This window comes from Dichotomopilus funicola (assembly GCF_033296635.1).
Source record: "Dichotomopilus funicola strain CBS 141.50 unplaced genomic scaffold C8A04scaffold_21, whole genome shotgun sequence".
Taxonomy (NCBI): domain Eukaryota; kingdom Fungi; phylum Ascomycota; class Sordariomycetes; order Sordariales; family Chaetomiaceae; genus Dichotomopilus; species Dichotomopilus funicola.
The window spans coordinates 18,530-44,380 of NW_026944042.1; the positions used below are offsets into that span (position 1 = coordinate 18,530).

The 25,851-nt window shown below is 54.3% G+C and overlaps 4 protein-coding genes across 4 annotated transcripts; 1 reads left to right on the top strand and 3 right to left on the bottom strand.

Moving 5' to 3' along the window:
* Positions 1-9,164: 9,164 nt before the first annotated feature.
* Positions 9,165-10,540, bottom strand: C8A04DRAFT_27444 (uncharacterized protein; the record flags this gene model as incomplete). The annotated part of the gene is made up of 5 exons (XM_062780302.1): positions 9,165-9,609; positions 9,665-9,834; positions 9,894-9,961; positions 10,011-10,241; positions 10,297-10,540. The coding sequence occupies 5 exons, from the start codon at positions 10,538-10,540 to the stop codon at positions 9,165-9,167; spliced, it is 1,158 nt and encodes a 385-aa protein (XP_062638093.1).
* A 3,070-nt stretch (positions 10,541-13,610) lies between these two features.
* C8A04DRAFT_11233 (uncharacterized protein) lies at positions 13,611-16,406 on the bottom strand (the record flags this gene model as incomplete). The annotated part of the gene is made up of 7 exons (XM_062776890.1): positions 13,611-13,714; positions 13,771-13,926; positions 13,984-14,026; positions 14,086-14,964; positions 15,041-15,693; positions 15,764-15,846; positions 16,069-16,406. 7 exons carry the CDS (start codon positions 16,404-16,406, stop codon positions 13,611-13,613), a joined length of 2,256 nt encoding a protein of 751 aa, XP_062638094.1.
* A 5,599-nt stretch (positions 16,407-22,005) lies between these two features.
* Positions 22,006-23,763, top strand: C8A04DRAFT_27446 (uncharacterized protein; the record flags this gene model as incomplete). Its single annotated transcript, XM_062780303.1, has 1 exon — positions 22,006-23,763. One exon carries the CDS (start codon positions 22,006-22,008, stop codon positions 23,761-23,763), a length of 1,758 nt encoding a protein of 585 aa, XP_062638095.1.
* A 289-nt stretch (positions 23,764-24,052) lies between these two features.
* Positions 24,053-25,851, bottom strand: C8A04DRAFT_36295 (Endonuclease/exonuclease/phosphatase; the record flags this gene model as incomplete). Its single annotated transcript, XM_062783472.1, has 3 exons — positions 24,053-24,094; positions 24,171-24,955; positions 25,023-25,851. 3 exons carry the CDS (start codon positions 25,849-25,851, stop codon positions 24,053-24,055), a joined length of 1,656 nt encoding a protein of 551 aa, XP_062638096.1.

A 25,851-nucleotide genomic window follows, 5' to 3' on the forward strand; every position in this document is an offset into this window, starting at 1 on the left:
GCTAGTGTCGGTTGGAAACACGCTAAACGACATCCGGTTGCATCTCCGATGCCGAAGGCGTGGCGGGGCCGCGGGGGTGGTTGCGGCACGACCAGGGCTCGCAGGGGCAAAAGAAAAACGTTCAACGTTCGCCTCCTCGATTCTTCTTTTGATATGCCAAGACGGCGGCTCGGACCACGGCTGTCTTCAGGAGCTGCTTTATTGATGCCGCCCCTCGTCCCCCACGGGATACGGTAACGTTCTGGTACTGTACCATACGGGAAAGAAAGCAGGTTCACGTTTGATCAGAGGCGAGACACCGTAGTTTCGACGCTCCGAGACAAGTCGGCACGGCTTTCCTTCACTCGTTTCGGTGATGAACGAAACAATGGGCATGGGTTGGACAAGGCCAGAGGTCTGGATCCCACTCTGGACTCTGACAGGGAGACAGGGCAGCGATGGGCGACGAGAGTCTGAAGAGAGAACTCTATCGTCATGGAGTGAATGCCCATCTACTACACGACTAGTTACTAGAGTACGAATGTCGACGGGGATGCCCTTCTTTCAATGGGCGCGTTTCTCTTCACCGACTACCCTGTCCCTCATCGGCTGCCCGTCCGAGTTTTGTGGGGAGACAAAAAAAAATGGAAAACATTTCCACCTTTGGGGCTTTTCGTGAATGATCAGGCCGGCCGCCACCGACCGTGAGCGCCGGTTTCCAGAGGCTAGGACTTTCTGCAGATACCACGAAACGTGGGACGGTACCCATGCTTAGCGTAAGGCCAATTCCATGTTAAGCTTGGGGCTGACGGCGATCGGCAATTGCTAGAAAAGGATGCTCATCCTTCGGGATACCAGCCCTTCAACATGTTCCGGACATCACTGATGGGGGTCACGGCATGGTCACAACATCTCCGCAGGAGAATACCCACGACCGTCACGGGCACTCCGTATTACCAAAGTGTGGGCGAACTTACAGAGAAGGTTTACACAGTACATCTTTGCACTTCGTACTCGCCTTGTAATACCTTGGCAAGCTTGGGTTGGGAGCACATTCTCCAACCTACCATGCAGCATACTAAGCATACTATGTAGAATTGTAGTAATTGTATCCGTATCTTGCTGTGATCCATGCACGTTAATATCAACAGGCGCTTCTGCGGGACACGGAAACCAATCCGGCATCTCGAGTCCGAGCCCACACTCTTCATATTATCGGTTGTGGCACCCGAGCTTCCGGCACTCTAGAATGGCAAGGGAATACATAATTTTCGAGGAAATCAAACCCGGATTCGCAGACAATTGGTTTTTTCTGGTCGGTCCGGTGTTTGGTACCGGCCATGGCTAAATACCCTCATTGTAAAACCATGGACCAGGAACCAATGCAACACTCCTTCTGCGAACTGCTGCGGGGACAGTTCCGGAGCGTCAGTGCGCATGCACCTCGGCGTTTCACCGGATCGCTTGGGACGGACATGGTCGGCAGTATTTCCTAATCCGTTATTGAACGATGCTGACGAAGATTAATAACACGGCAGTTATTTAATTTGTCCTGGCCAAAGAATGCTCCCTTCGTAGCGCACTGTGGTTACTGTGAGATTGTGCCTTCATGCAGTTGGCGCACACCAATCCCCCCACGACAGGGCACATTATCTGCAACTCCCAGGGGCTTACTTTTCTGTGGAGGAATTTTTGAGAGCTGCTGATGTAATAAAGTAGACAGGTAGGCTCGGTAGGCACAGTTGAGTGTCGATGGCAACAACGCGCCGATGGAGCGATCCCTTGTCGATATCCGCGGAAACCGGTGATGGCGGAGCTGTCCAGCTACGAACATGGCGTCCCAGCGCCCAGGCTCGGGCACATGATCGAGGATGTGGCGGGGGCCGCGGGGCCATCCTACAGGTTACGTTCTCCAACAACCCAGTCCGAAAAAAACTAACAAGGTGGAAGCGAGAGCGAGAGAGGAAATATACCGTGCTTAGTTGGCTCCTTGGCCCGCAGTTTCCCCAGTCCGTTGACGAGGAGGGACGGGAAGACGTTACAACCCTTCTTGAAATCCTGGAGAAGTGGGTGAGCAGACGGATGCTAAAAGGCGAGTGGCTCGAGGTAGGCTGCGAGGGTTTGAGGGTGTGAAGCTTGCTCTTGGAACCTCATCTAAGCCGAGGCAACCTGTCACCCGCAAGAGAACTCTCTCCGGACCGTCTCCTTGTGATAAACTTAGACAATCGAAATCAAGATAGCGAGCGCTCAGGTTCCGCGACGATGTCCAACACGTCAAGCATGACCGCTGTCTTTGCTGAGCAGATAAATCCGTAACTGTGTCCAAGGCGGAATCACGTTGCCGAGGCGGGTCACCCTCCTAGCAGAATTGCACGTGTAAGTAGGCACCTGAGGTAGGTATGCAATCCACCCCGACGGTGTGTGGGGAAGGTTGACATGGACGCGGGGAAGATTCTGGGGAAGATGGGAAAGCGGATGCAGGTCTAGTGAACACAACCTTGTAGGTCTCGCGCAGACATGGAAGGAGCTCCGGGGCATCGACGCAGGTCTCCTCCTTCAGAACATGCCTTTCCTGGTCAACTTGGGGAAGAATCAGATGATAGACATGAACTCAAAGTTTACCCTCTGCAGCATCAAGGCTCCCAACCCCTATCTAGACTCAAGAACATGTGAGTTCAACGGGACGATCTCGCAGACCACAAGAGTTGCCTTCCTGTCAAATTTAGACTAGAAATAAAATGAGAGTCAAGCGAGTGCGGCGGATAACGCGGGCCGTATAACTTGTCCTCTCGGAATACTCGAGGCCGATCGTGAGCAGCAGTCACGATACCGGTTCCGGGTCCGAAGAATAGGGGCAACCGGAAAGCCGGGCAACGGCAATCCTTGGGCTAGCAACTGTGTGTTTTCTGTGCTCACTCGGCTCGTGTGGGGAGAAATATGCCGTTGCCGTTGACATGACTCGTATCCCCCGTCTCGTTGGGCGAGTGCCGGGATTGATGGAAGCTTCAACTTGGAAACGGCGAGCCACTTGAGGAGCCTCGTTCCGGGACCATGGATGAGCAATTGCCTACCTATCAGAGGGCAAGGCCGCGAGGGAGCTGTTTTGCAGGCAGTCAGTTCCCATCATCGTCCATACCTATCACTAGGTAGTGCGGGAAGGAGACGCCGATGACACCACCTATGGGAGATTGGGCAAAGACAAGAACCACCAGTTATCAATTCTTGCGGTCATGGAACTTCCTCGGTCTTCCCTTCCCCGTCCTACAAGCTTATCGCACCGCAAATGACCGATCAGGAAGGCGCGTCACAGTTGGACTTGGAGAGGCAACGACAGTACCCGTTCCAAGTTCCTATAAACCACCCCCCCTCGTCTGCCCCTTTTTCAAAATAAGTCGAGTGGGCTTTGAAGAATCTTTTCTTTTCCGCATACATTCCCAACACATTCCCTACGTCAAGGCCTTTCCACCCACCGCAATGTCCGCATAAAGAGGCAGTTTTAGTTTGAACAAGCCAGTCATTCATATGGTAAACGAGAAGCATTCATTATGTGCTCTATGCCGTCGAGAGTTGGAACGTTGCAGCTGCCTAAAACTCAGCATTGACATGTCGCGCAATCTTTGGTTAGTTTTCTTGCTGCTTCGTGTTTGATACTCACTACAACTGCGGTATCCGACTTGCTAAAAATTGATTTTTTTCGAGTTCCCACTGAGCCCGAGACAAGAACAACACAACGCCTTCGTGTCGACCAGAAGCCACCGTAATCATATATCAGTAGAGCTCAACATTTACATGGGTGGAAGCTTTGTCTACGTTTCCTAATTTCAAGTTACTTTGCGGTACTGTGGTTCCTAATGCTAAACGGGTCCCACATACTTGTCCAACTCTCGGGGTTCGTGTTGGATATCATGGCATAGTCTACCGCTGTTTTTGTGTGGTTAGCAATTTGGTATCAGGGGTCGTAGAGTAGGTTTGTATGTTCTTCCTGGTCCCACCCCAGATACCGATATCTCGGGCTTGGGGTGACATAAGAAGGGTTCTTGCAAGAGTACCTGGGTTTTGTCCGAATATAATGCACCCACCGTATGTCAGCGGTATGTCCCAGTGGGAACATGTCACTATGAGCAGCAACTAGGCGCCGTGGCCAATGTTTGTGACTAGCCCGAATCCATGGTGCCTTGTTCAAGACTCAGTGTGCTTCTTGCTTTGCCCTTCCCCAAAGGGGGCCAATCTTAATAATTACTAGGAGTAGACACAGCAGCAGCATGACGAACAGTGCCTCAGCTCTTGTTCTCAAACTCTTGTTGAAAATCGGGACAATAGCATGTCTACGAGCCCATAAGAATTATGCTAATTTGGTGAGAAGCATGTAGATACGGTAATAATTATAGGCGTTCAGGGTACAATCAGAGAAGCTCGTGGGAAGAATGGCATTCTCCTATTTCGAAGTGTCATAGAAAGTATAAACCAAGGACGCGTTTCTCCAGCTGATTAGCCATAAACATGGCCATTATTGCATCAGTCGTCATTCCTTGGTCCATCGGCCGCTAAATCATAGGGAAATATTCGATATCGGATCATCAATGAACTTTGAGGAATCAAGTATTAATGCGTCGTTATGATCACAGCTATCTCTCAATTATACCATCTTGAAGGGCCGAGCCAATTACCGTCCTGTTTCTCTGTTCCAATCTGTGTTGCCCCTTTCGCGGCACCTGGATTGTCTGGATATTTTCCCCGAGTCACTTCAAAACAATCACCCACGCAGGTCGAGGGGTCACCCTTCAAATCTTGTCTACAGCAGCCATTGCTTTGGCCCGATGCTCAGGGGCGATTGCACTTTGAGATTGGCCCTAGTCTCTCTCTGGACATGTAGAATTCAGCAGTAAACAAAACCTCCGCCCATGTTTCCTGGGCCGGCACTGAACGGCCCCCGAATGTTTTCGGCGATATCGGTACCGGCGTTGACTCCAACACCCCCCCCCCCCCCCCCCCCCCTCTCCCCCCTATCGAGCCGGTGAGACGCTGCCGGGGGTAAAACCATCACCGGGCAAACCGCAAAAGCATACTACGTACGTGTAGTGTGGAAACCGATCCGGTCCAATACGGTGCTGGTGAAACCCCAAGCACTCAGAACGCTTTCACCCGGTTCCTCCTAACAGCTCTCGTTCACGCACGCTAGAGAAGGAAAACACGAACACGAATAGTTATTATCCCGCCCGGATAGGGCGGCTCTTGTTGTAATGATGTATGTTGACGCACAACTTTTGCCACAGACCTCGAATGGAGATGGCAGGGGGGAAGTGTGACAATATCTCTCAAGCATATCTCTGGCCAAGGCTAACCAACACCCCCGGATGAAGCGTTCGATTGTGGTCGCCTTGTGTATGTTACTGAGCCAATCATCATTGGAAGGCTTAGTTGGCTGTCTCTTCATGGAGACATGGCATCGGAGACATTGGGAATACAACCTTAGACAGACGAACAACACATCGCTTTCACGGAACGATTGGTTCATGTGTCACTGTGACGAAGCCTGAAACATGATCTCGCGCTCGCCTTACCCGACAGCCGGTGTGCCACAGCAGATACACTAAACGCCGGCCGTTGTTCAAGACACCCCAGCATGCTCCGTGGTGGTTCACTACGTCCCCCTCGTCGTGTATCTTGCAAGATCCGTTCAACAGTCATCGCTTTCATCGGTTAACTCGCGTAGACAGGGCACATACGGACTGTCGAGAATTACCTGAATGAACTCCAACTGCCGCCATCGCTGCTCTCGACACGTTCCAGCAACCCAATGACGTAGCGGACACCCCGGTTTGACGGGCGTCCTAGCCTACTTTTGCTGGCTCCTGCATCTCTTTGCGCCTGGATTTTTGCCGTTTCGGCGATAGATGAGACATTGAACCACTCGCACGTGCAACGGTAGGGAGAAGAACTGAATCCCAGCGTCGGATGAGAAGGCGGGGGAAGTTGAGCGAACAAGCGAAAGAAAGAAGAGGCAAGTCATTACGTTATTCTTCACCCCAAATTCACCAAGTCCCCGGAACGTCAGTGGATCCCCTTCCCGATTGGCGCCAGAACAGCGAACACAACTCTCTTGAGCCATCCCATTGCCGACGGCCCTGTCGTTCGCTTCTCGGCCTGATCATTTCCCTTCAAAGCCGAACTGACCCCACGAGTTCCTGCATTGGAGGCCAGTGCCCGGTTCCCAATCCGGGGAAGGGAGGTTTGAGAAGCCATCGCCACTCCACATCAAGCGTGATGACGGGCCAGAACCGGTCACTAGTTCGCCATCCAGCCCTTGCCGCATTGTGGTTATTTCCCCATATTGAGAATGACCGTGAAGCCGTGGTATTTCCTGCAAACATGGACCCCCGGAGCCGGCTCCCGACCCGGGGGGAGGATGGTTGACACACAGTGACACCAAAGTCCCCACGCGTTTGGTCGACCTCATTGGGGAACATCGGTCATTCGGGCTCTTCTTGGCAAGGCCCACCCAATATCGTTGGGGCGAATGACCAAGTAGACTACACCTACATTAGTTAAGGCGAGATGGGGCAGTGGTTGTGCTTGGGTTCGGGATGAAGGCGACCAAAAAGCGTCGATACGGCCCGTATTCGTGAAAGGTGACAGGATTATCTTCGTATCAGGGCTGTTCGGCATGTCTCAAGGACATGCCTACACTAGCCACGTTGGAAGCTTCAGCGCACTGCGTATGGGGATGCCGGTTTGCAACAGATGCCCAAACGGGCCTGTGGCTCCCGGATGTGCCTGGTGCCGGGAATTTCTGCCCCTCAAGCTACTCCATCACGCGATTCTTTTTACCACGAGATGCGACGGGCCGAGGGGAAGGGGCAAGGGGGGTTCACGGCTTTGGTTGGTGCAGCATGTGGGAGTGAGACACAATTCCCAAAGTCGGATGGGAGCCTTGATTCAAATTCCCCATATCAGAGGACGAGAATGAAAAAAAAAAGAACGGGAAGTGAGCCGAGAGCGGCCTCGTTCGACACACGGAAAGACAGAATGCTTGTTCGCACCTAGCCAATGAACGCAAACCTGTCAGGCTTGTTCCGTGCTTTGCAGAATGTGACGAGTGAGATGCATGAGGTTTGGACGAACCCCCAGCTTGGATGGCGTGGATGGGCCTATTGGGAGTGAAGGTGGAAAAAGCAAGGTCGGATCCGTTTGCCGCATATCTTCTCTCACCTTCGCTAGTTTTAGTGTCGGAGAAAGGAGACAAGCCTTCCATGCCCCTCACCTCCGCAGTCACCAGTCTCCCATCCCCGCCTCCGAAAGGAGAAAACAACACTACACTAGTGTAACCTTGCGTATGTCGAACCCCAAAATACCATCTGTGATCAACATTTGCGAGTCAATGGGTGGGTCATCAAACTAGTGACGCTCGGACACAACAATGACGGTGCCTTCCCTCTCAGATGGTGGGAGGGGCGGTGTGATGGTGGTCGGGTGGGTAGCGATTTGTTCCTCGTAAATTCCATCGCTGATCCGCTTGACGGGGAGGAAGTGGTGCGCAGAAATTACCATCATGAATTCTCTCCGAGGAGATGGGGGGCAACCATCACGTCTCTCCTCGGTATTTTGGAATGGGGCACTCACCGCTGGTCCATCCGACTTTCTCGAGTTGTAGGGGAATGCTGATGGGTTTGTCCATTTCGGCTGTGGAAAAAAAAAGGAGATGAGGGGTTTCGGTGAGGATCGGTCGTCCCAAAGAGCTGGGTCACCATGGAAAACAGGATCTACCAAGCCAGGGCGGGGCTGGAAGAGCCGCAGAATCGTGGCTGGCTAGACGGAAGGGGATGGATGCTCTGGTCGCGCGGCCCGGAGATTGTTCCGCGACACATGGGCAAAAATGAGGGGGGTCAAAAGGAGAAAGGTACGAAGTACACCGAAGCATTCTTGATAACGTTACTGCAGTTAGTTAATCGTTTTACATCTTGCAAAGGTATGCATGTACCGGTGCTGCCCGAGGAAACCGTAGAGGGGTGAAAGAGAACGACGAGAGTTGAGTGTTCGAGGGGGAAGACTGAAACCGGGGCCCCCATCCTGGCGAAAAAGAAAAAAGAAATCGACAATTCAGCTTTCGAGGTGTCGTCGAGCTCGAGTTGCGTCCCCTGAAGCTGAGAAAAGGCCCCACATCTGTCGTCACATCCCTGCTAACGTTAGCCCTGCCGACCCGGATCTTGGGACCCGTCCTTTTTCGATCGGGAATGCAACATAAAAATGGCTCTCGGGGTGATAGATATCATGGAAACAAGCATGAGAACCTGCATTTTCTCATCACTGGGAAGTGAGGCTAGGGAATAAGAGCATTGGACTATTTCTGGCTTGCACCCCCTTATCTACTTGTCCTTCAAGTCGGATTGCTCGAGCCTTCGTGAATGCGCTGCCGCCCGACCCCCCTGGTGTTCATCTCTCGGCCCCGCTTCGGGATTGAATCCCGGGCTGCCCAGAGCGATCGGGCTTCACACAAGTGAAAGGAGGATCCACGCTTGGGAAACGATTCCTTGCAAAGCTTGTTTTGCAGCAAAAGAAGGAGGAAGAATCATCAGCCAAAAAGCCCACATACACTTACATAGTAGGAGAGTCGGCCTCATGAATGCGAGCTTAAGGGAGGATTCTGTTGGGGGTGGATGCTCCGTAGGTGAAGCTGTTATCAGATCTTGTCGCAAGAGCTGTTTCGCGGGGAGCTCGAGCTTCAGGGGCCCACCTGTTCTCGGACCCACTTGCGAATTCAGTCAGACACCACCACCTTCAGGGGCTCCGGAAATCTGGTGTGGCCTTGGGACGTCGGCCGTGTACTGAACAAGACTTCTGGGAGCAAGCATTAATTAACTAGGCTGAGAGCAAGATTAAATTGTCTCTGGCGCGCCGGCCTGAGAGCTAAGAGAGCCACTGTGCTTTTAAGAAAAGGTGAAAACAATGAAAAATGCCCTTCCCGATCTCCATCCCGCAACCCCCAAACCTCAGAATGCCAGATGCTCATTATCATCTCGGTCCGTAATTACTAGGAAAGATGGGCTAAACATATAATGCTGATACCAACGCCGCCGTGCCTTTTTTGGAGCCCTCGTCCCATGCCCGGGCTTGTCTCTATAACGCCTCAAACGCAGCGAGAAAAGGGGCGAAAAAATATGTTCAGAGGTAAATAAGACACATCCCGCTTAATTGGGGTATGCACGCATCGGGAAATAGTATGCCGGCATCGGCTCAACGTGCCAATGCCTGACACCATGCTCCTGAAATGCTGTGTCCCACTCTCCCTTGAGAGCACGCGGGATTGGCCACCCGTACTCGGCACTGCGAAGGCGCATCCGCACCAAGTGCCGTTTTTCAGCTACAGATTGCCCATTGGCGTACCTTTCACGGCGATGAAGAATCGCTAGGTTGTTGATGAAGTGCATGTCTCCTGCCTGCGTCTGGATCTCCAATTGGGTAGCCTTTGCAATGGCTTCGATGGCGTCCAGTGCTTCGATCTGGCGCGCTGTCAGGGATGGCAGGTGTTGAGGCCGGGGATGTGCCTCGTTGCCAAGCAGCGCGGCACGGCCAAAGTTCATGATGAGCTTCGAATTCTCGTGGAAGATAACTGGACGGCATTGGAAAAATGGCCTTGTAGATACAATAAGCGACGGACTCTCCACACTGCTTGGGTAAGAAAACTTACATAGCGAACGGCCAGTCGGACCGAGCCAGCGTACGAATCACATCGGGTCTGGTCGCAGCTAAGACGTTGTATACCGTGTAGGCAGAGGCAATGATACATTTACCGCCCGCTGCAGCCGTACTGCGGGTTAACCAGCTGACAACATCACCCGACTCCTCGTTGTGGAAGGTCTAAGAAATTTTCCATAGTCAGCCTTCGTATCTCACCCACCCGGGGGACGAAAACTAACAATTGCTTTGGTGGAATGGCGGTGGTGCTCAGCTGCTTGCTTGGTGCTGTTGTCCGCAACAATGTGAACTAGCCCAAAGTCAGCACATGCCAGGTGATCACACATATGTCTACCAACCTAACATGTTTCCACACTTGTCCTGGCGGCCGCGCTGCTCGGCAATGTAGGACTGGATGCCGAGATACGCGAGAGTCAAGTCCTCAACACTGTATGTCTTGGGGTTAATGCCCCGGACGATGCAAAAGCCCTTGCCATCGTGGACGTCACGGCAAAGTTCACGGAGTCTCGGGCCAAGTGTCGGGAGTGGGAAGTTCGACGGTTCCACCAGGTCTCCATCTTGATCGAGGGCTGCGCGAACTGTCAAAACATACACACTAAACAAACGCTGGTGGGGGGGACTGACACTTGTAATTCTCGAGGGCAGTAGCGATCTCGGAGTGGTGGGTGTCATTCAAGACCAAGATATGGTCAGATGAGTGGTCAAAGTCGGACCCGGTCCAGGCGAGCTTGTGGGAAAGATGAACCGGGAAGCCAGCCGGGAGCGCGGGGACATCAGCACCGGGTTTGGCACGCAGAGCTAGATCGGGAGCGCTCACGACTGGCGTAGAAGTCGCGGCAAGAATGGGTCCAGCGGCGACAGGGGACATGATGACACTGTACTTCCTGTTTATAGCTCAGCACCCTGTCTAGCACCATTGATGGAAGGGGCCGCCCGTGGTGCCTTGGCTTCGAGATGGGTCATCGAGACTTACGTTTGAAAAGCGGGGGACTCAGTCTAGTTGAATAGGATCAACGGCGGATGAATGGTCCAGAGTTTGGCTCAGGGGAGATCAAGGAACTGACAACCCGATAGGAGAAAGTCGAGAACAAACGACTTGGTCGAAAGCAAGGTTGTGTGAGGGCAATGAGAGGCGGATGGCTGGACTGGTAAACGAGGAGATCAAGAAGACTTATATAGACGCTGGAGAGCCCTTGCAAAGCGCGGAATAACACACCCCAAGCATTGAGCCACCAAACACCTGAGGTTGAACAGGAAAGTGGCTCCCCGTCACAGCTTGTGTCCGCGAGACGGGACGCAGATTGAGCGGTCAGGGAAAGAATAGATGTGAGTTATTACACGGGAGGCCGAGGCTGGTGAAGAAGAAAGAGCGAGTGAGGATAGGGCAAGGGGTAACACCAGCAGGACTAGCAGCGGCAGGTACCCAGCCGGACGGATGTGGCTCTTCCCCAAAGCAAAGGGTTGTGATGGGTTCCGCCGCAGGGCTTCAGATCCGGGCAGAGATGAGGATGTACAGGTGGTAAAGATGGATAGGGAATGTCGGGGCTTAGCAGAAAGATGAGAAGAACGAGAAGGGGTGGGGATTGTAGATGTGCGGTTGCTTCCGTGACGGGGGTGGTTCCATGGTGTGGGGAGGGAGGAGGGGAGGGGGTGAAGAGTAGAAGGCACCCCCCCATGAACCTAGTTAAATCCGCTGGGTTCTATCACTCCCAATGACCATTGGGACAGAACCTGGAAGGCGAGGCAGTCGAGAGACCGATCGAATCGCGGCAAACCGAGCATCAGATCGGAGGCACGAGGCAAAGTGGCGTGGTATCCATGGTACGATGCGAGCGAGATTCGATAGATTGGCGATACAGCCATCGGCTCAGATATGGGGCGGCACCCATGAGACGAGAACTGAATCCCACCACGTAGGTGATGGCCCATTTATTGTACGTCGGAAAGGGGCTGGATGAACCTAGAACGACCTCTGCTTGAACTTGGTGGAAACTTCGGGATGTGTAACGTGGACTTCTAGAATATGTTTAAAGAACCTAAGGTTGTACTTTGCCTGCCTACAAATGGGACTGTGTTGGAGACACCCTGTGTGGTTTGGGGCAAGAGCTCTTTTGGGGTGTGGGGATAGACATTCTAGAACTAGCAGCGACTGTTTGGGAAGCCAAACACATGTTAACCTGGATAATTGAGGCTTGGGGCTTTGGAGACTGATAAGATGGAAGCTTCTTTGAATGGCCGGGGAGGGGGGATCAAGGTGGGACTACGTGAAAAAAGAAAAGGAAAAAAACGCCTTGTTGGGTGCACATGTGGTACGGGCTGGCCATGTAATGTCAACGGCTCGTTCTTTCTGTTCCATGAGTACAACATCGGGTTTCGACATCAGTCTCGGAGCAGGGAATGAGTGGTCGGGAAACAACATCGCAGGAAGGGTCGTGTACCCAGGTGGTGGGAAGAGGAATCGAGCTTTCCTTGCCTGTCAACAGGGTTTGCGACAACCGTTCTTGCCGAGAACTAACTAACTACCGACCGACCCCGTCTCGAGGGCAAGTGGACTGTTCTAATCTTTACACAGTAAAGCCGGCAAAAGTGGATCGATGAGCTGAGGTGATGAGGAAAGAACGGCCTGGCTCTCGTGGGCCTGGAATCCCCGGTATGCCAAAAGAAAAAAAAATGTGAAAATTTTGATAACGGGAAGGTGTAGACAGCTCTTGTCTCGCCTCGTCAGATCTCATCTCGACGGGAGCGCGGACGGGACGGGGAATCTTCATTGCATGTGGCTGCCATGGTCGGACTGGGGGTTGCTAAGTGGTATGTGCAGCACCTGCAGCAGAGATAGGTGCACAGGGCACGCCACATGAATCCCCCCCCCCCAATGCATCGAGGGCGATGGTGCGGACGGGCAGAAGGTCCGGATACATCATGGTTGCTTGCAGGTAGAATCGGAAACCCTAAGTTGATCGGGAATTCTCGGCCGCCCCAGGAAATATGGCAGCGGACGCTTCCGCGTGGTGAATTCGATTGACTTGTCTCCGATTCTCAGTGTCGGGAGGTCAGAGGAGAAAGAGCATAGTTAGTGTACACTAGTGTAGGCGCCGTCCGAGCCCGATGGGATGGATGGGTCATTGAGAAAACAAAAATGGGCATTTCAGTCTGGCCCAGACTCGGGTTGCCTTTCCGGCCGCCTGCCGGTACCCACCACCCAGCCCGATTGTCTCAGACGCCATGAAGTTCCGGAAAAGCCAGAGTGGAAGCGGGTGGGAGTTTGGGTGAAAGATCGGATCGGATAGGAGAGATCTGTGTTCCCTTGACAAAAACCCCTGATCCTGGGCTCGGGGCTGTGGATGTCAATTTTCACTGGAGCGCCATTTCAATTTTAGGAGGTGGGGAGCAACAAAACCGGGGATCTGCAGTCGTATTCAATGGGACACCGCGCTGTTCCGCGATTGGTCGACGGGCGTTTTCACAACACAATCGCGACATGGCCAGGCGAGTCGGGGCACTGCATCGCCCGTGGTTTGAGTGGTCACTATCGCTTCTTTCCTTTTCTAATGGCTGGCTGAGGACCCTTTCTTTCTTTTCTTTAAACCCACCTCTTCTCGAGCAGGACTCGCATACCCATGCCACATGTCTTGGACTGTCCACGAAGGGGTACGTACCCCCCTGCATTGATCTCGAACGCCCACTGCTCTGAGTTCCTGTTTCGGCCGGTTGTCCGCCTTCATGTCCTTGCCGCGACGGTCTCTTGTCCATATGTAATGGACTTGACCCAAGCCAACCATCGAACATTTGACAGCTCCTTTCCCTGAGCGAAGTGCGGGTATCTGTTCCGATGCATGGTTACCTGCGTGTTGTTGGGCTTGCATCCGCTGTCCGGCAAGGTCTGTAACTTGCCCTGCGTGACTGGTGGCACAAGCTGTCGGCTTTCCGTCCGGGTGTCCCTACACCATGGTTCGAGGTTGCCAATTGGGTTCGAAGAGCTGGCTCACATAGTAGTACTCATGCTCGTAATTGTCGTTCGCCCACAGCTCTTCCCATGTTTTTTCTATTGCGTGTGTAAGCGCCAGGTACTTGTAGCGGGGTTTGAGCTGGTATACATACTGTGTGCCACAACCTGCTCTCGCGTGTAATGGACAAACGAGATGGCGGTGTCGTCAAGCTCTGCTAAATTCTGCAGGTCCTGGTCTTTGCATTCACGGGAGAATGGATAGATGGCCTTATTGCAGTAGTGAAAATACGCGAGAAGCGTGTTCGCGCCTGTGACACTGCATCAGCCTCGGTTTGGCGGTTCATGGGTTCGCCAAGCCTACTCACCCAAGTTGTATTCCTTGACATTAGCCTCTCGTGCAAAGCGTGTCTGCAGGGTGGTACTTGTTAGCCCATGTGTTTTCATGTTGGATCACTCGCTGTGCTCACCCGCAATCCGTGTTTCTTAGCGTAGTCAGCGTCATGTTTGGTGATCAGAGCAATGTTATGCAGCAGGATGAAGGTCACCAGGTATGTGGTGAGCCAGGTCTTCTGTTTCTTCTCCTGAGTCATCTTTTGCAATTCTTCGAGGGCTTTTCGACGAAGGCGAGGCTGAATTTGGTGGATGATGACCGAGTCAATTTGTGCTCCCATCACTGGTGGGAGAGGTATCTTCCCGTGAAGAGGATTGTCGTGGTCGTTGATGATGTTGGGCGGCATACCCAATGTGTCGTCTCCCACGATCTCAAAAGACTTGGTCGTTAGCCGTACTGACATCCAAAGGTCCAAAGTCGAAATTAACAGGCTTCTCTCCGACTGGGGCGTCGAGGGGTCGCGTGCCGCGTTGATAGCAAGCGAGTACGTCCGCCAGAGTAGTTCGTCTCGCGAGCCCAAAAGGCGATGGCAGCAGTCGACCAAGCCAATCTTGATGTATTGATCAAACTCGGCTTTGGCGTCGTCCATGTTGACGATGGCAAAGGCCGGGATTTGAACTTCGTGCTTTTGCCCACTTCGTGATACCCAAGACCTCTTGATTTTATCACCGAGCTGCGGTTTGAACTGCCGAACCTGTAACTTGACTGACTGGCCGGTGTAGCCCTCCGTGACCTGAATCGTTCGCACCTGGCCAGAATCCCAGGTACCAATATCGTCCATCACGCTATCCTTCCAGCGATTCGTCCATTCCTGGCCCTTGAGCTGACCAGGCTTGAAGAGTTTTACGTCTGTGATTTTCAGCCGCAAACAGTTCAAACGATACACCTTAGCACTGCTCGCAATGCTCTTGCATGTCAAACAAGGCCCTTTCTCGTTCTCTGGGTCAAGATTGCACTATGATGGGATATCAGCCAGCTGCTTTTTTTCTCGGTACACAAGAAATTATTCGTAGGGCGCGTCAACCACTTACCCGAATTCGTTGCATCCTACATCGAATACAGCTCCCCATCTTTCTGGTAAGAGCGGTTTTTTCTCGAGAGTCCTGATCTTTGAAGGGACCGCGTTTGACAGGGGTGGTCTTGTGTGGTGGAAGAAGTTCCAGTCCGGATGGCTTGTCTTGGTTGCCTCCATTTTCGGTCCCTGATTCAACGTCGAAACACGAAATGGGGTGAAAGCGTGATGGTAAGGTCATCATCATGCCGTTCCCGTCGTACGGTAGGGGTTCGACCCCCGCAACGTAAGCACCCGACATGACACCTGTCGATAGGGGTGCATCCACCAAGTAAGGGAGTTGCAGCTCCGGCCTCGCCGCGTTTTGTAACCTACCAGCGTGGTCTTCGTACTTGACAGGTGGTACAGCCCCGGGATAGACCATCTCTTCAGGGCTTATAGCAGGTTGAAAGCCCATCGGCCGGTCGGGCTGCAGCGGGGGATAGCTTGCCAAGTATTCAGCCGTCAATGATGGGTCATCACATGAGAACAATGCAGTCGAGTTGGGAGTAATGGGCGTGGGGAGCAAGGATGCCTGAGCTTGTGGCTGTACGGACACCACGGCAGAATCAAGCATGGGGGGTTGGTGATCGCTGTAGCCGTATGGTGTGGGCGTTGGAAGAGCTTGATATGCTACCGGCCCGGTGAGTGTTTCGCTCTGGAATAACGCGGGGATCTGCAACCGCGAGGAAGGACAACTCACTGGTTTGTGGCTCAAAAGGGGGGCACATAGAAAAACTCGCGAAACAGTCCGCTAGCCGCGCGCCTGTCCAACCGGGCGCGATGCTCGTCCCAGAGAAGAACGCATGGTGCTTGCGATCCACGTCAACGTCGGCGTCCCGCAAGTCAAGCGTGCCCTTCTCTTGCACGTGCTGGGTAGGTATCCCGCTGAAGTAGGGTGACGTTGGCATTTCAACGGTAGTCGTGTCCAGCCGAGGCCGTTTATGGAAATGATATTGATCGCCGGGCCTTTTCTGCCGGCCCTGTGGCGGCTGTGGCTGTTGTAACTGTTGGTGTTGTTGTTGTTGCTGCTGCTGCTGCTGCTGCTGCCGCGGTTGTGGTTGATGTTGATGGTGATCACTGAAGTCTAAAAGAGCGTCCACGGGGCGGTTGAGGATTAGAGCAGCTTGTTCGAGGACATACTGGTTGGCAGGCCCAAAAGCGTAGGGTTGATTGCTTTGGTCGAGTATATATGAGTGGCCAAGTGGCAAGGGTACGTCGTTGAGAAGAGGTGGCGGGTATGTTAGCCCATAAAAGGAGGGCTCCACGGGCACTTCGTCGTGACCATAAGCCCGCCGCTTTCTGATGTTGGTGTTCTGGGCAAGCAGGGTTAATCCACTGCACATTCGACGAATAGTAAAGGGGAGTTGAGGATGGGGCGCGGACCGGTGAGGTCGGTCGTGAGGCGGTAGGGTCAAGTATGGAAACCGGAGAGAACAGGGAAAGGAAGATGGGTGTCAGTGACACGAGAAGGGGGTGGATGAAGAACGGGAGGGGTATAGGGCGATGAGCGAGGCCACGAGGGTGATCGGTGATTGCCGCCATGCACCCTGCCGCAGAGCCCTGAATGGAAAACAAAATTCTTACCATGATGAAGCTGGCCCACGGTATTGTGCTGGGCAAATGTGAGGGAAACGTTGGCCGGGGTGTGTACAAGGTGGAGAGGTACCTGGTCTGCAAGGGGGAGACAAGGGAATGTGCATAGCCAACAACCGGGAAGACGACTCAAGACGAAAGGGTGAGCCACTCCGAAGGTACAATCGTACGCGGGAGGGGCGGAGGGGGAGGACGCAGACGCCCAGGATCGAGCATCTCACAGAGGCGCCATCACCACGAGGGACGACGCAGGCGGTATGAAAGCGGCGGAGAGCAATGCGGGCGCACCTGAAAACGGTACCCGATGCAGTTGGGGCGGCGGCGAGGAGGGGTGGAACTGTAACAAGATCGGGAGTGTGAAGGGGAGAAGAGACAGGGGGGAGGCTGGGCCAAGAAATCAGCCAGAAGACGAGTCGCACGAATTGCTTGCGGCTTGACTCCCACCACCCCTTGGACGGAGAGTTGCAGGCTTCGGGTGCCGAGCACGAGCGCTTCTGCTATCCCGTCGCTTCGGCAAGTGCGGCCGTGGCCTAGAGTTACGGGTCGGACAGGAGCCGGGCGGCGTCTTCGGGGCACAGACGGAGCTTCTCGAACGATTGCGGCAGCGGGAGCCGTTTGGTCCGAGGCATAGAGTCGCAGCCGACCGACCGACCGCAGCTGCTCCTCCGCAACCTATCGGTGCTGGGCGTTGGTGATGGCGCGCACAATCGATGAGCTCCAGCAACGAGCGTGCAGTGCAGGGCGAGTCCACAGGAACGGGATCCGACTCCGGTTCTCTCTCTCTGTCGACGCCTCGTGCGGAGCAACCGCCGTCGTCTGGTGCCCAATGGTGGTTGAGGATCGGCCCTCCGCGAAGCCAGGTCAGGAATCAGCGCGATGTCTCACGGGCGCAGGCCGGAAAAGACTGCAGTTGTTGCTCGGTGGAGTCTAGAACAGCCGGTGAAGAATGCTCTTGTTTCGTCTGCTGTCAAAGGAAGGAATCGGTGAGGGCGTTGAGGAGATGAAGTGAAGAAGAGAGATTCACCGGTCGCGGGGAAGTCGCGGCCTGACCACTTGTTCCTGGTTAACGGGCGTCAGGTTGGGCCAGTGAGCGCAGCAAATTCAGACAGGGGAGGGCAATTGCGGGAAAGTGAAAATGCGACAGGGCCTGGCTGGCAGCTGCAACAGTCAAGTCGCACAGGGAACTTTCGTTTCCCAATCGCCCACTCTATCTCACCTGCAGCGCCTCGGCCGTTTCCCCTCCAACATGGAAATGCCGAGACTCAAACCAGCATTCCAAGACTGTTAAAACAAACACACCAGTTGGGAATCTGGCCGACGGAATCGTCTCGTTTGGGCTATATTTGCGGGAGCTACCCCCACTACTTTCGCTGACGGGTTCCGTTGTTGTGGTCAGCGGGCGGGTGGGATCCCTGCACACCTAACCGAGAGGAGCACGGCCCTCGCGCCTATCGGGTGAGCCAATGGCAAGTTTCAGAACCAGCGGGGAAGGTTCTAGCGTGCGGACTCAGGTGGACCGATGATGCTTGGCGAAGCAGGGCAGAAAACAGCTGCATGCCGCGGAAACTTGAGCCCAGCAAGTTGGTTAAAGGTCTCATTCCATCTCGGTTCTCGGGCCATGGAGGTTGCCTACCCACAATCACCACGTTTTCACCATTCCAACCCTAGAAACCGGGAAAAACACAGCATAAACATCACGTCGCCCTCCATAAGACAATCTCGAGCCTAACGTTACCTATCATTGTCCCCCTCGTTCAATTCTCACGTCTTTGGGCTTGTCCTTCGAGAAGTGACAAGCATGGCGAGAACTCTCTTCTATTCGTAATTATTAGTAATCCACGAAGATGCCTGATCCGGGCAACCCGCAAGCCTGCAACTTTGCTTAGCTCCCTCCGCCTTGCCTCGAAAAGGCTCATGGCGGTGCTGACGGGTTCACAGGCCCGTCTCACCACGCTTCAAGGTCGCGTGGCAGCCACACCGCCGAGGCCCCTCCCGTCCCTGTTTCCTCAGCAGCACTTGCGGATCCTGCCCACAATACGCTAATGTGAGGCATCAAGGGACCAGTCCGCACTTAGTGTCGGCGGTTCTACCAATCTCCGCAGCAGCCATCATGCAGGACTGACTTGCAGTCGGCACAAAACGGTTTCTGCGTTCCCCGCAGACGCCTGCGGCTGAGGAGGTGATATTGCCCGGTCCCTGTGAAGGCTGTGATGCTGTGAGCCTACGAAGACGTTGCTTCCCCAAGCTTCAGGGAAGCGACTTGTGCTGGAGCTCGAGCCAATCGATCGACCCTTTGATGCCCGCCGCCTCCCAGGTCCTTCCATGATTTGGGGCGCTTCCTCGCGAGTCCACCTGGGATCGCTACCCCCGGGATCGGGCCGAGACTCTTCCTGGAAAAAGGAACAGCTGGGTGAAAGCAAATGGTGCTCCGGTTTCTTTCCCCTCTCAATCCGTCCGGTTGCTCAGAAATTTCTACTAGTTATGTAGGGCCCGGCCTCTCAACGCGCTTGGACTCCGCTTTACACGACGTGTACCTCGTTTCCGGGACCGTCTTCTGCTTCGTGTTTTTGAAAAATCGCGATTTCATTTTTCCGATCATCATTGTAAAGGAAACCTGGAAGTCGGGTGTCAACCAACGTGGCCCAAGCCCCTCCGTATGTACACCTCCGCCGGGGTTACAAACCAGACAGACAAGGGGTGTGGGCAAGGGGTGATCAGGACAATAAATTCCTGCCGTTGCTGATTCTTCAACCCTGTTTATTGTAGGAGCCCTGGCTGGATCACTGTGGCCAAACCCCCTGCCCATACCCCTTGTCTGTCTGGTTTGTGACCCTGGTGGAAGTGTACCGAGCCACCTTGTCGGACGTTGGGAAAAAAGAACTCGAGAGAAAAGAGGGGGAAGGGAGGGAAACGTGCTTGTCCTGGGCATCATCGGCGGCCTGCCCCTCTGATTCCCCAACGTCGCCCCGTCGCTTCCACTCCGCCGGAATCGCCGCATTGCTGACCACCCCCTGCTCACCGGTCAATTTAGTCTTGCAGATTGAGCGGGTCCCGCGTGACTCGGAGCGTTCGGGTTCTGCAACCGACAATGCAGCTCCTCACCGGCGAGACCCTCGCCCTTCACAGATGCTCCCTCCCCGAGGTAATTCGTCTTCCGCAACGCCGGGCAAGGTGGTTCACCGGCCGCTTTGACGCTGGCGGTATGGCCTCACCCGTGCAAATCGGTGAGCATGGTCTGAGGTTAGCACTCCTATGAACAACCTCCCCAGCTTACCGAGAACACGTTGGTTTGAATCGCCCCCTTGCGTCACTTCCATCATGTTTGCTGACGGGGATCCCGAAACAATGTTTTCCATCCAGACGGAAACACGCCCAACCCACCTCTTTAATTCAATGGAGGAAAGCTTTTACATCAGCAGGGCACCCTCTCTTCAGGACGAATGAGGGGTAGCCGCCTCGAGCATACAAATGGGGCCTGGTGATGGTATGACGCGAGAAGCTTCGGGTAGGACTGAACTCCAGTTGTGGTTGCTTGGTCTTTAGACTTTGCCTGCCGTCTGAATCCACGCCGACAGCACCTTTGTCAAATCCACCCTCAATCTGCCATTTGAACTGAGCTCGACGCTCGGCTGCTCAGGGCCAGGCGCTATTTCCGTTCGCCGATGTGTTTGATGGGCTGCATCATCTCAATATCAGCCCTCTTCATCCCCAAGGTTAAAATTGCATCTGTTGAAGTATATGTCGTGTATTGGTGAACAAGAGCGATTCAGCAACCTTCTGCGGATAATCCTAGGTCAGGGCATACCGCCAGCAGCCACACCTTTGCCGAACCACTCTCTATGTCGTGGCATTTCCCAGTCACCCAAGAACGAGCACGTTGGAACTCATCGAAGGCTTCCGGGGTTCAAAAGGGTCACACTATGCTCCAGTTTGGCTAACACAAGAAGTCCACGGGGGTCACATTGCACTCAGGATCGGGCAAAGGAGTGAGATGATAGCTGAGGGATGGGATTCGCGTTGTCTTTAAGAGCATCGAAACAGGAGCTGGGTTCAACAAGTCAGGATGAAGCAACACAACGCGAGAAGCGCCAGTAACTATCTCCCATCTCGGGTTGTGTTTTGACATTATCATACAATCCACCGACATCCGTGACAGCCGAGCGGCCGGAAGGGTTGGTTGGAGGTGAGAACACCAGGGGATATGTGATGGATAACCGCCCAGAAAACCATCACGCCGGCCAGAACGGGCTTGATTTGCTGTTTCCTTCGTCACATAGGAAGCTTTGCCTTTTTTTGAGTTGGGGGCCCTGACGTACATTACTACCGAGTGTTGCTGTCAGGATCGGGCAAAATATGTCGAGCCTTTGCTCCGAGAAGCCCGGCGTTATATGCGAGCTTGATGGCAACTCAAACCCAACTGCAACCATCCTCGAAGGGTTTGGAGTAATCCCGGCCTGTGAATGTGAGCTGAGGTGGAGCGCTGCTACCAACTGCACTGCTCATCTCCGTTCGTCTTCGTTGGCGCTTGCCAAGTTTTGGAGGGCCACCGGCACTGCGACGGATCGTGCCGGTCCTCCTGCGGGACGGGTCAACGACAATATTGCGCACCGCCGAATATTCGCCAGGCAGCCGACTCCTGATACCATACACCTTCGTGATTTCTTCCTGCCCAAGCATCCCGCCTCCTATCTCCTGTCTAACATTGACGATGAGTCGCTGGCAACAAGAGAACCCCACAGCCAATCAGACATCATTAAATGTCTCTCGGTTGGGTCTGCTGGAGTCGTGCCTCTGTGACTTTCTTCAGTTTGCAACATACCCTCTCCATATCTCGCCCTGAATCCTCACAGGACACATCCCGCCCTCTCGTACCTTCCCCGGGGGTCGCAAGCTGCATACACCGGTCGAACCCCGGATGGCAGGCACGGGCGAGACCCCTCCTTTGCTGCCGCGGGCCGTGGGGGAAAGCGCGCCCGATCTAGCAAGGGCTGGATGGAAGTTGCGTCTGTCAAAAGCTCTCGACTTGACCGGCCAGTTGCAGCCCGGCGGCAGCAGTCCCCAGGTTAGCCTTGGGGTATCAGCGCCTTTTGCTCTAACCCGGCCGACTCGAGCAGAATTCTCGTTTCACCCGCCGTTGAGACCTATGCGTGTTCAAGAACTCGGCTCCCATTACCCGATCAGCCCCGAGTTTTTCAGCCCAGCCCATCCCAACCGAGCTCTCGGCCTTGCCGGTCATTAGCAGTAGCCTACGAAGGGAGCATAGCCGTGTCCGGAGATATTGCTCGCGTGGCCTGCATCTACGTCCGAGAAAGCCCACCCTTCTCCTGTCTAAGTCAAGAAGTTCTGGCCATGGACCTTACCTCGGCCGCCATTCACGACGTCATTCATCCCACGGCCGCCTTCAACCAAAATCGGACTCCCCACCAGCCTAGGTCCCCTTTGGAGGCGCCGTCTTGGAACGGTTCACAACTCAACCCAAAGAACCGCCTCGACAGCCTCGAACTCCCTCAACGAGCCTTGTTTAGGATCGACGGTTGCACCGGTCTAGGAACTCAATTCCATGCTGTCCCGCTCTTCCTCCCCGATTTGCCACCGATGTGGTTCGATGTGTTCCTCCCCAAGCAAGCCGTTGCGACCCCCGAGCTCTACGATCTGCTAGATATGCACATGGCCTTCCACACCAGGGACGCGTTGAGGGTTCGGCGGTTGGGCATATCAATCTATGTCGTGCGCGCTCTGCACTACTGGATTAGCGACCGTGGTTATGAAACATACTCTGCTCTCTTCGAAGCGCTACCCTTTGGTTCCCGTATCATATTCGACGTTCTTCACCTCGATGTCCGTCGGACGAAGATCTCGGTTGTACCCACGTACTACGTGGAAAGACAGCTGCTTGGGCTCTCCAGGCTGGATCGAGACCTCGATATTGCTCCCGAGTTACTCCCCGAGGCTGTTGACATCTCGCGCCTGAGCTTTGTCCAAAGGTTGCAAGACAGCGTCTGCCTTGTCCGCATGCGTGAAGCCGGACATGGTGGCACGCCTGGAAATCTATGGGTCTTCAAGGCGCTGACTAGCAGCACCAAGTACCTGTTCTTGGAGTTGCGCAACCTGCTACGCATGAAGCCACACCCGAACGTCATTTCGCGACCCGGCTATCTTATTACTAAGCGCTGTTTATTTGGAGGCAAGACGGCCGTGATCGGGTTTCTTCTCCCTTTTCACGAGCACGGCAGCGTCCGTGACCTCCTCCCACTGATGCGTATTCACGGTCAGCTGAAGCAAGAGCAACAGCTGCGGTGGGCTAGACAACTGACCTCGGCTGTACTGCATGTCCATACGCACGGTAAAATGTTTTACCCAGACCTTCGACTCGACAACATTCTCTTCTCCGCCTCCCAGAGCATCATCATGGTGGATTTTGAGCAACGCGGGGTATGGTGCGAATTTGCTAGTCCGGAGGTCAACGCAATAGAATACATGCGCATCCTAGCTAGTGACCCAGCAGACGAGACGGCCGGCGCCATTCCAGAGAACGTTCGCGGCCACTTCGCCGCAATCGTGAATCGCCTTCTTCCGGATTGGGGCACCCTGCAGTCCCGCGAAGACTACGCAACCCCTCGGCCAAATGGATACTCCAACTACAACATTCCATGGCTTGCTCTGGACGCCACTGAACAGGAGGCTTCCATGGTGTATATGCTGGGTCGGGTCTTGTGGTGTATTTTCGAAGGCCAAAGCGCGCCGGAGAACGCCACTGTCTGGCAATCGTATCGGTATGAGCCAGACGTTGAATTTCCAACCTTTCACTCAACGCCGCCCGAACTTCGGAGTCTTATCGACCAGTGTACAAGAGGTAGGAGGGTTGCATTGTCTAGCCTGATCATAAGAGAGGGTAGTCGGCTTGTCCTCCGGGACAAAAAAGGGGGCAGTGCTGCTGAGGTTACCGACACGGCCCGTGCATGGTGGCAAGCAGAGGTCAAAGCTGCCGAGGATTTTATCAAGCTACGAGAAGAATCTAAGAAGGATGGGAGCTGGGACAGTAACTACTTTGGGCGGCCTAGGTTAGCTGACGTTCTGAACGAGCTGGAGCGGCTAAGTAAGAGCTAATGTGGCGGCGGTGATGTGATGTTGCAGTTGGGCGTTCAGCGCTAGATGATATTTTGAGGGTATGGGATACCTAATTTTGAGGCCATTTTCCTCAAGAGCCGCGTCGTTGCTATCAAACACGCTCAACTTTGTACGTCAGCTAATCGAAGGTGGGTGTCGGCACAAGGGGGAAATTCGGATCCGGCAGTGTCAGAAAAATGGTCCACTATACGCTTCATAATGTTGATGTGACCGGTAACGTGGTAAATATACGCACTCTATCTAAAGGTCGACAGATATTGCGTTTGGGCTATTGCGCGTCAAACTCTGAAAGCCCCTTCCCCCCCAGCCCCTAGGCCACACACGCATTTAGCACGTTAGCCTAACCACTCACTCTCCTCACCCTCGTTGTCCTCCACCTGATTTACTCCACTGTCGCCAGCCAACAGAGCCCTCTTCGCATTCCTCACTTCCCAATGAAATTCCCGCAGAGCGTTAAGCTCGCTGCGGAAGAAGAGCAGTGCCATCAGCCCCTCCACAGTGCCAGCCACCAAGCCCAGCGTGCTGACCAGCACTAGGATGAAGGATATGTAGTTCCTACCCGATGGTACGAACCACACGCCGACGAGGCAGGCGACGCTAGCGAACAAGGCGAAGAAGAAGCGGCGTGCTCGCCAGGTCAGTTGGCTCTGTTCGCGTGAAGCGTAGGTTTGGATGATGGCAAGGATGGTATCGTAGGTGGTTGGGGGGAGGCTCGCGTAGTTGTGGCTATTATGCTTATGTCGGAGGAAAAAGGCTAGCTGGGCCCGCGAAGAGGAGTCGGGCTCATGATTGAGGCTGGGGGGGGGCGATTGAAGTTGGAGGTAAGCGCCGTTGCGCAGAGTAGAGTCAGCGCCGGCGGTTTCGGCTGACCCTAGAGTGGGCTCAGGTAGTGGTCGGGGGAGGGTATCGGTTGCGGCGGGTGTGGTTGGGCCGTTGGAGAGGTGATCAACGTTCGGTCCTGTCGACAAGGCTGGTGATGGAGATTGGTCCTCCGGCAGTGGGTGGAAGGTTAGGGTCGCTTCGATGGAGAAGTGATCACTAAGGGAGCAGCCGAGTTCGGGATGCCGCATCATCATGCCCACGTTCACGTTCTTGACCACCCAAGCACCCCCAAGCGCCTGTATGTCTCCGGAGCTAGCAAAGATGTAATCTAGTTTTTTACCGAGGCGATCTAGGCAAGTCAGTAGCAGGATTAACTAAGGGACACATACGAATTGCTGTCAGGACATCATTCATACCAGGAGTATCAGGAGACACCGTAGTCGGGTGTTTCCCAGGTCCGAGCATTTTCTGCTGGGATTTCGTCCATCGCCATGTATTGTACGGACCGTCAGAGGAGGCTCCATTCTCTTGGATATTGAATTCAGCGGTGGGAACGGGGCGGCCGCGAGCTTTCTCAGCCGGGTGGTGGGCGGGACCCAGAGAACTGTCGGGGTGCATGACCCGCCAAACATCGCGAACCGGGGCCAGGCTTGTGATGAGTTGGTGCTCAGGTGACAGCGGGATCATGTTGAAATCGCCCATTGCAAGGGTTAAATGGCCGCGTTCAGTGGCCCCGCGGAGCAGCTTGGCCATCTCCCACGATTGTGCAGTACGGTGGCAGAGATACGAGTCGTTTGGTTTGCCACCCTCGTAAGGCGCGTGGGTGTGGGTGTTGAAGACCTCAATGACCTGTTTCGCAGCCGGGCCATAACGGATTTTTGCGTGTGCGATACCTTTGCCAACATACCAATCGCCACGCCAAAAGGCGGTCGGACGGCCGTTCAAGGGGTAGAGATACATAGTACTCCCCTCAATGGGCCAACGCGAAAGGATGGCCAATCCCCCGCCGAAGGCCGCACTGTGGTAGAATTTGCCATATGGGAGAACGAAGCGGGTTTGGCGGCGGATGTTCTTGTAGTCTTCTTGGGTAAAACACTCTTGCAGAGCGACAATATGAGGCTGTGGGCTGGCTATGGACAGCTGGCGACCGATTTCTGTGATCCGTTCTCGACGGAGCTTGGAGATGTACTTGAGACCCCAGCAGTTGAGCGTGATGAGGCGGAGATCATCCGGCAGGTCCTGCAT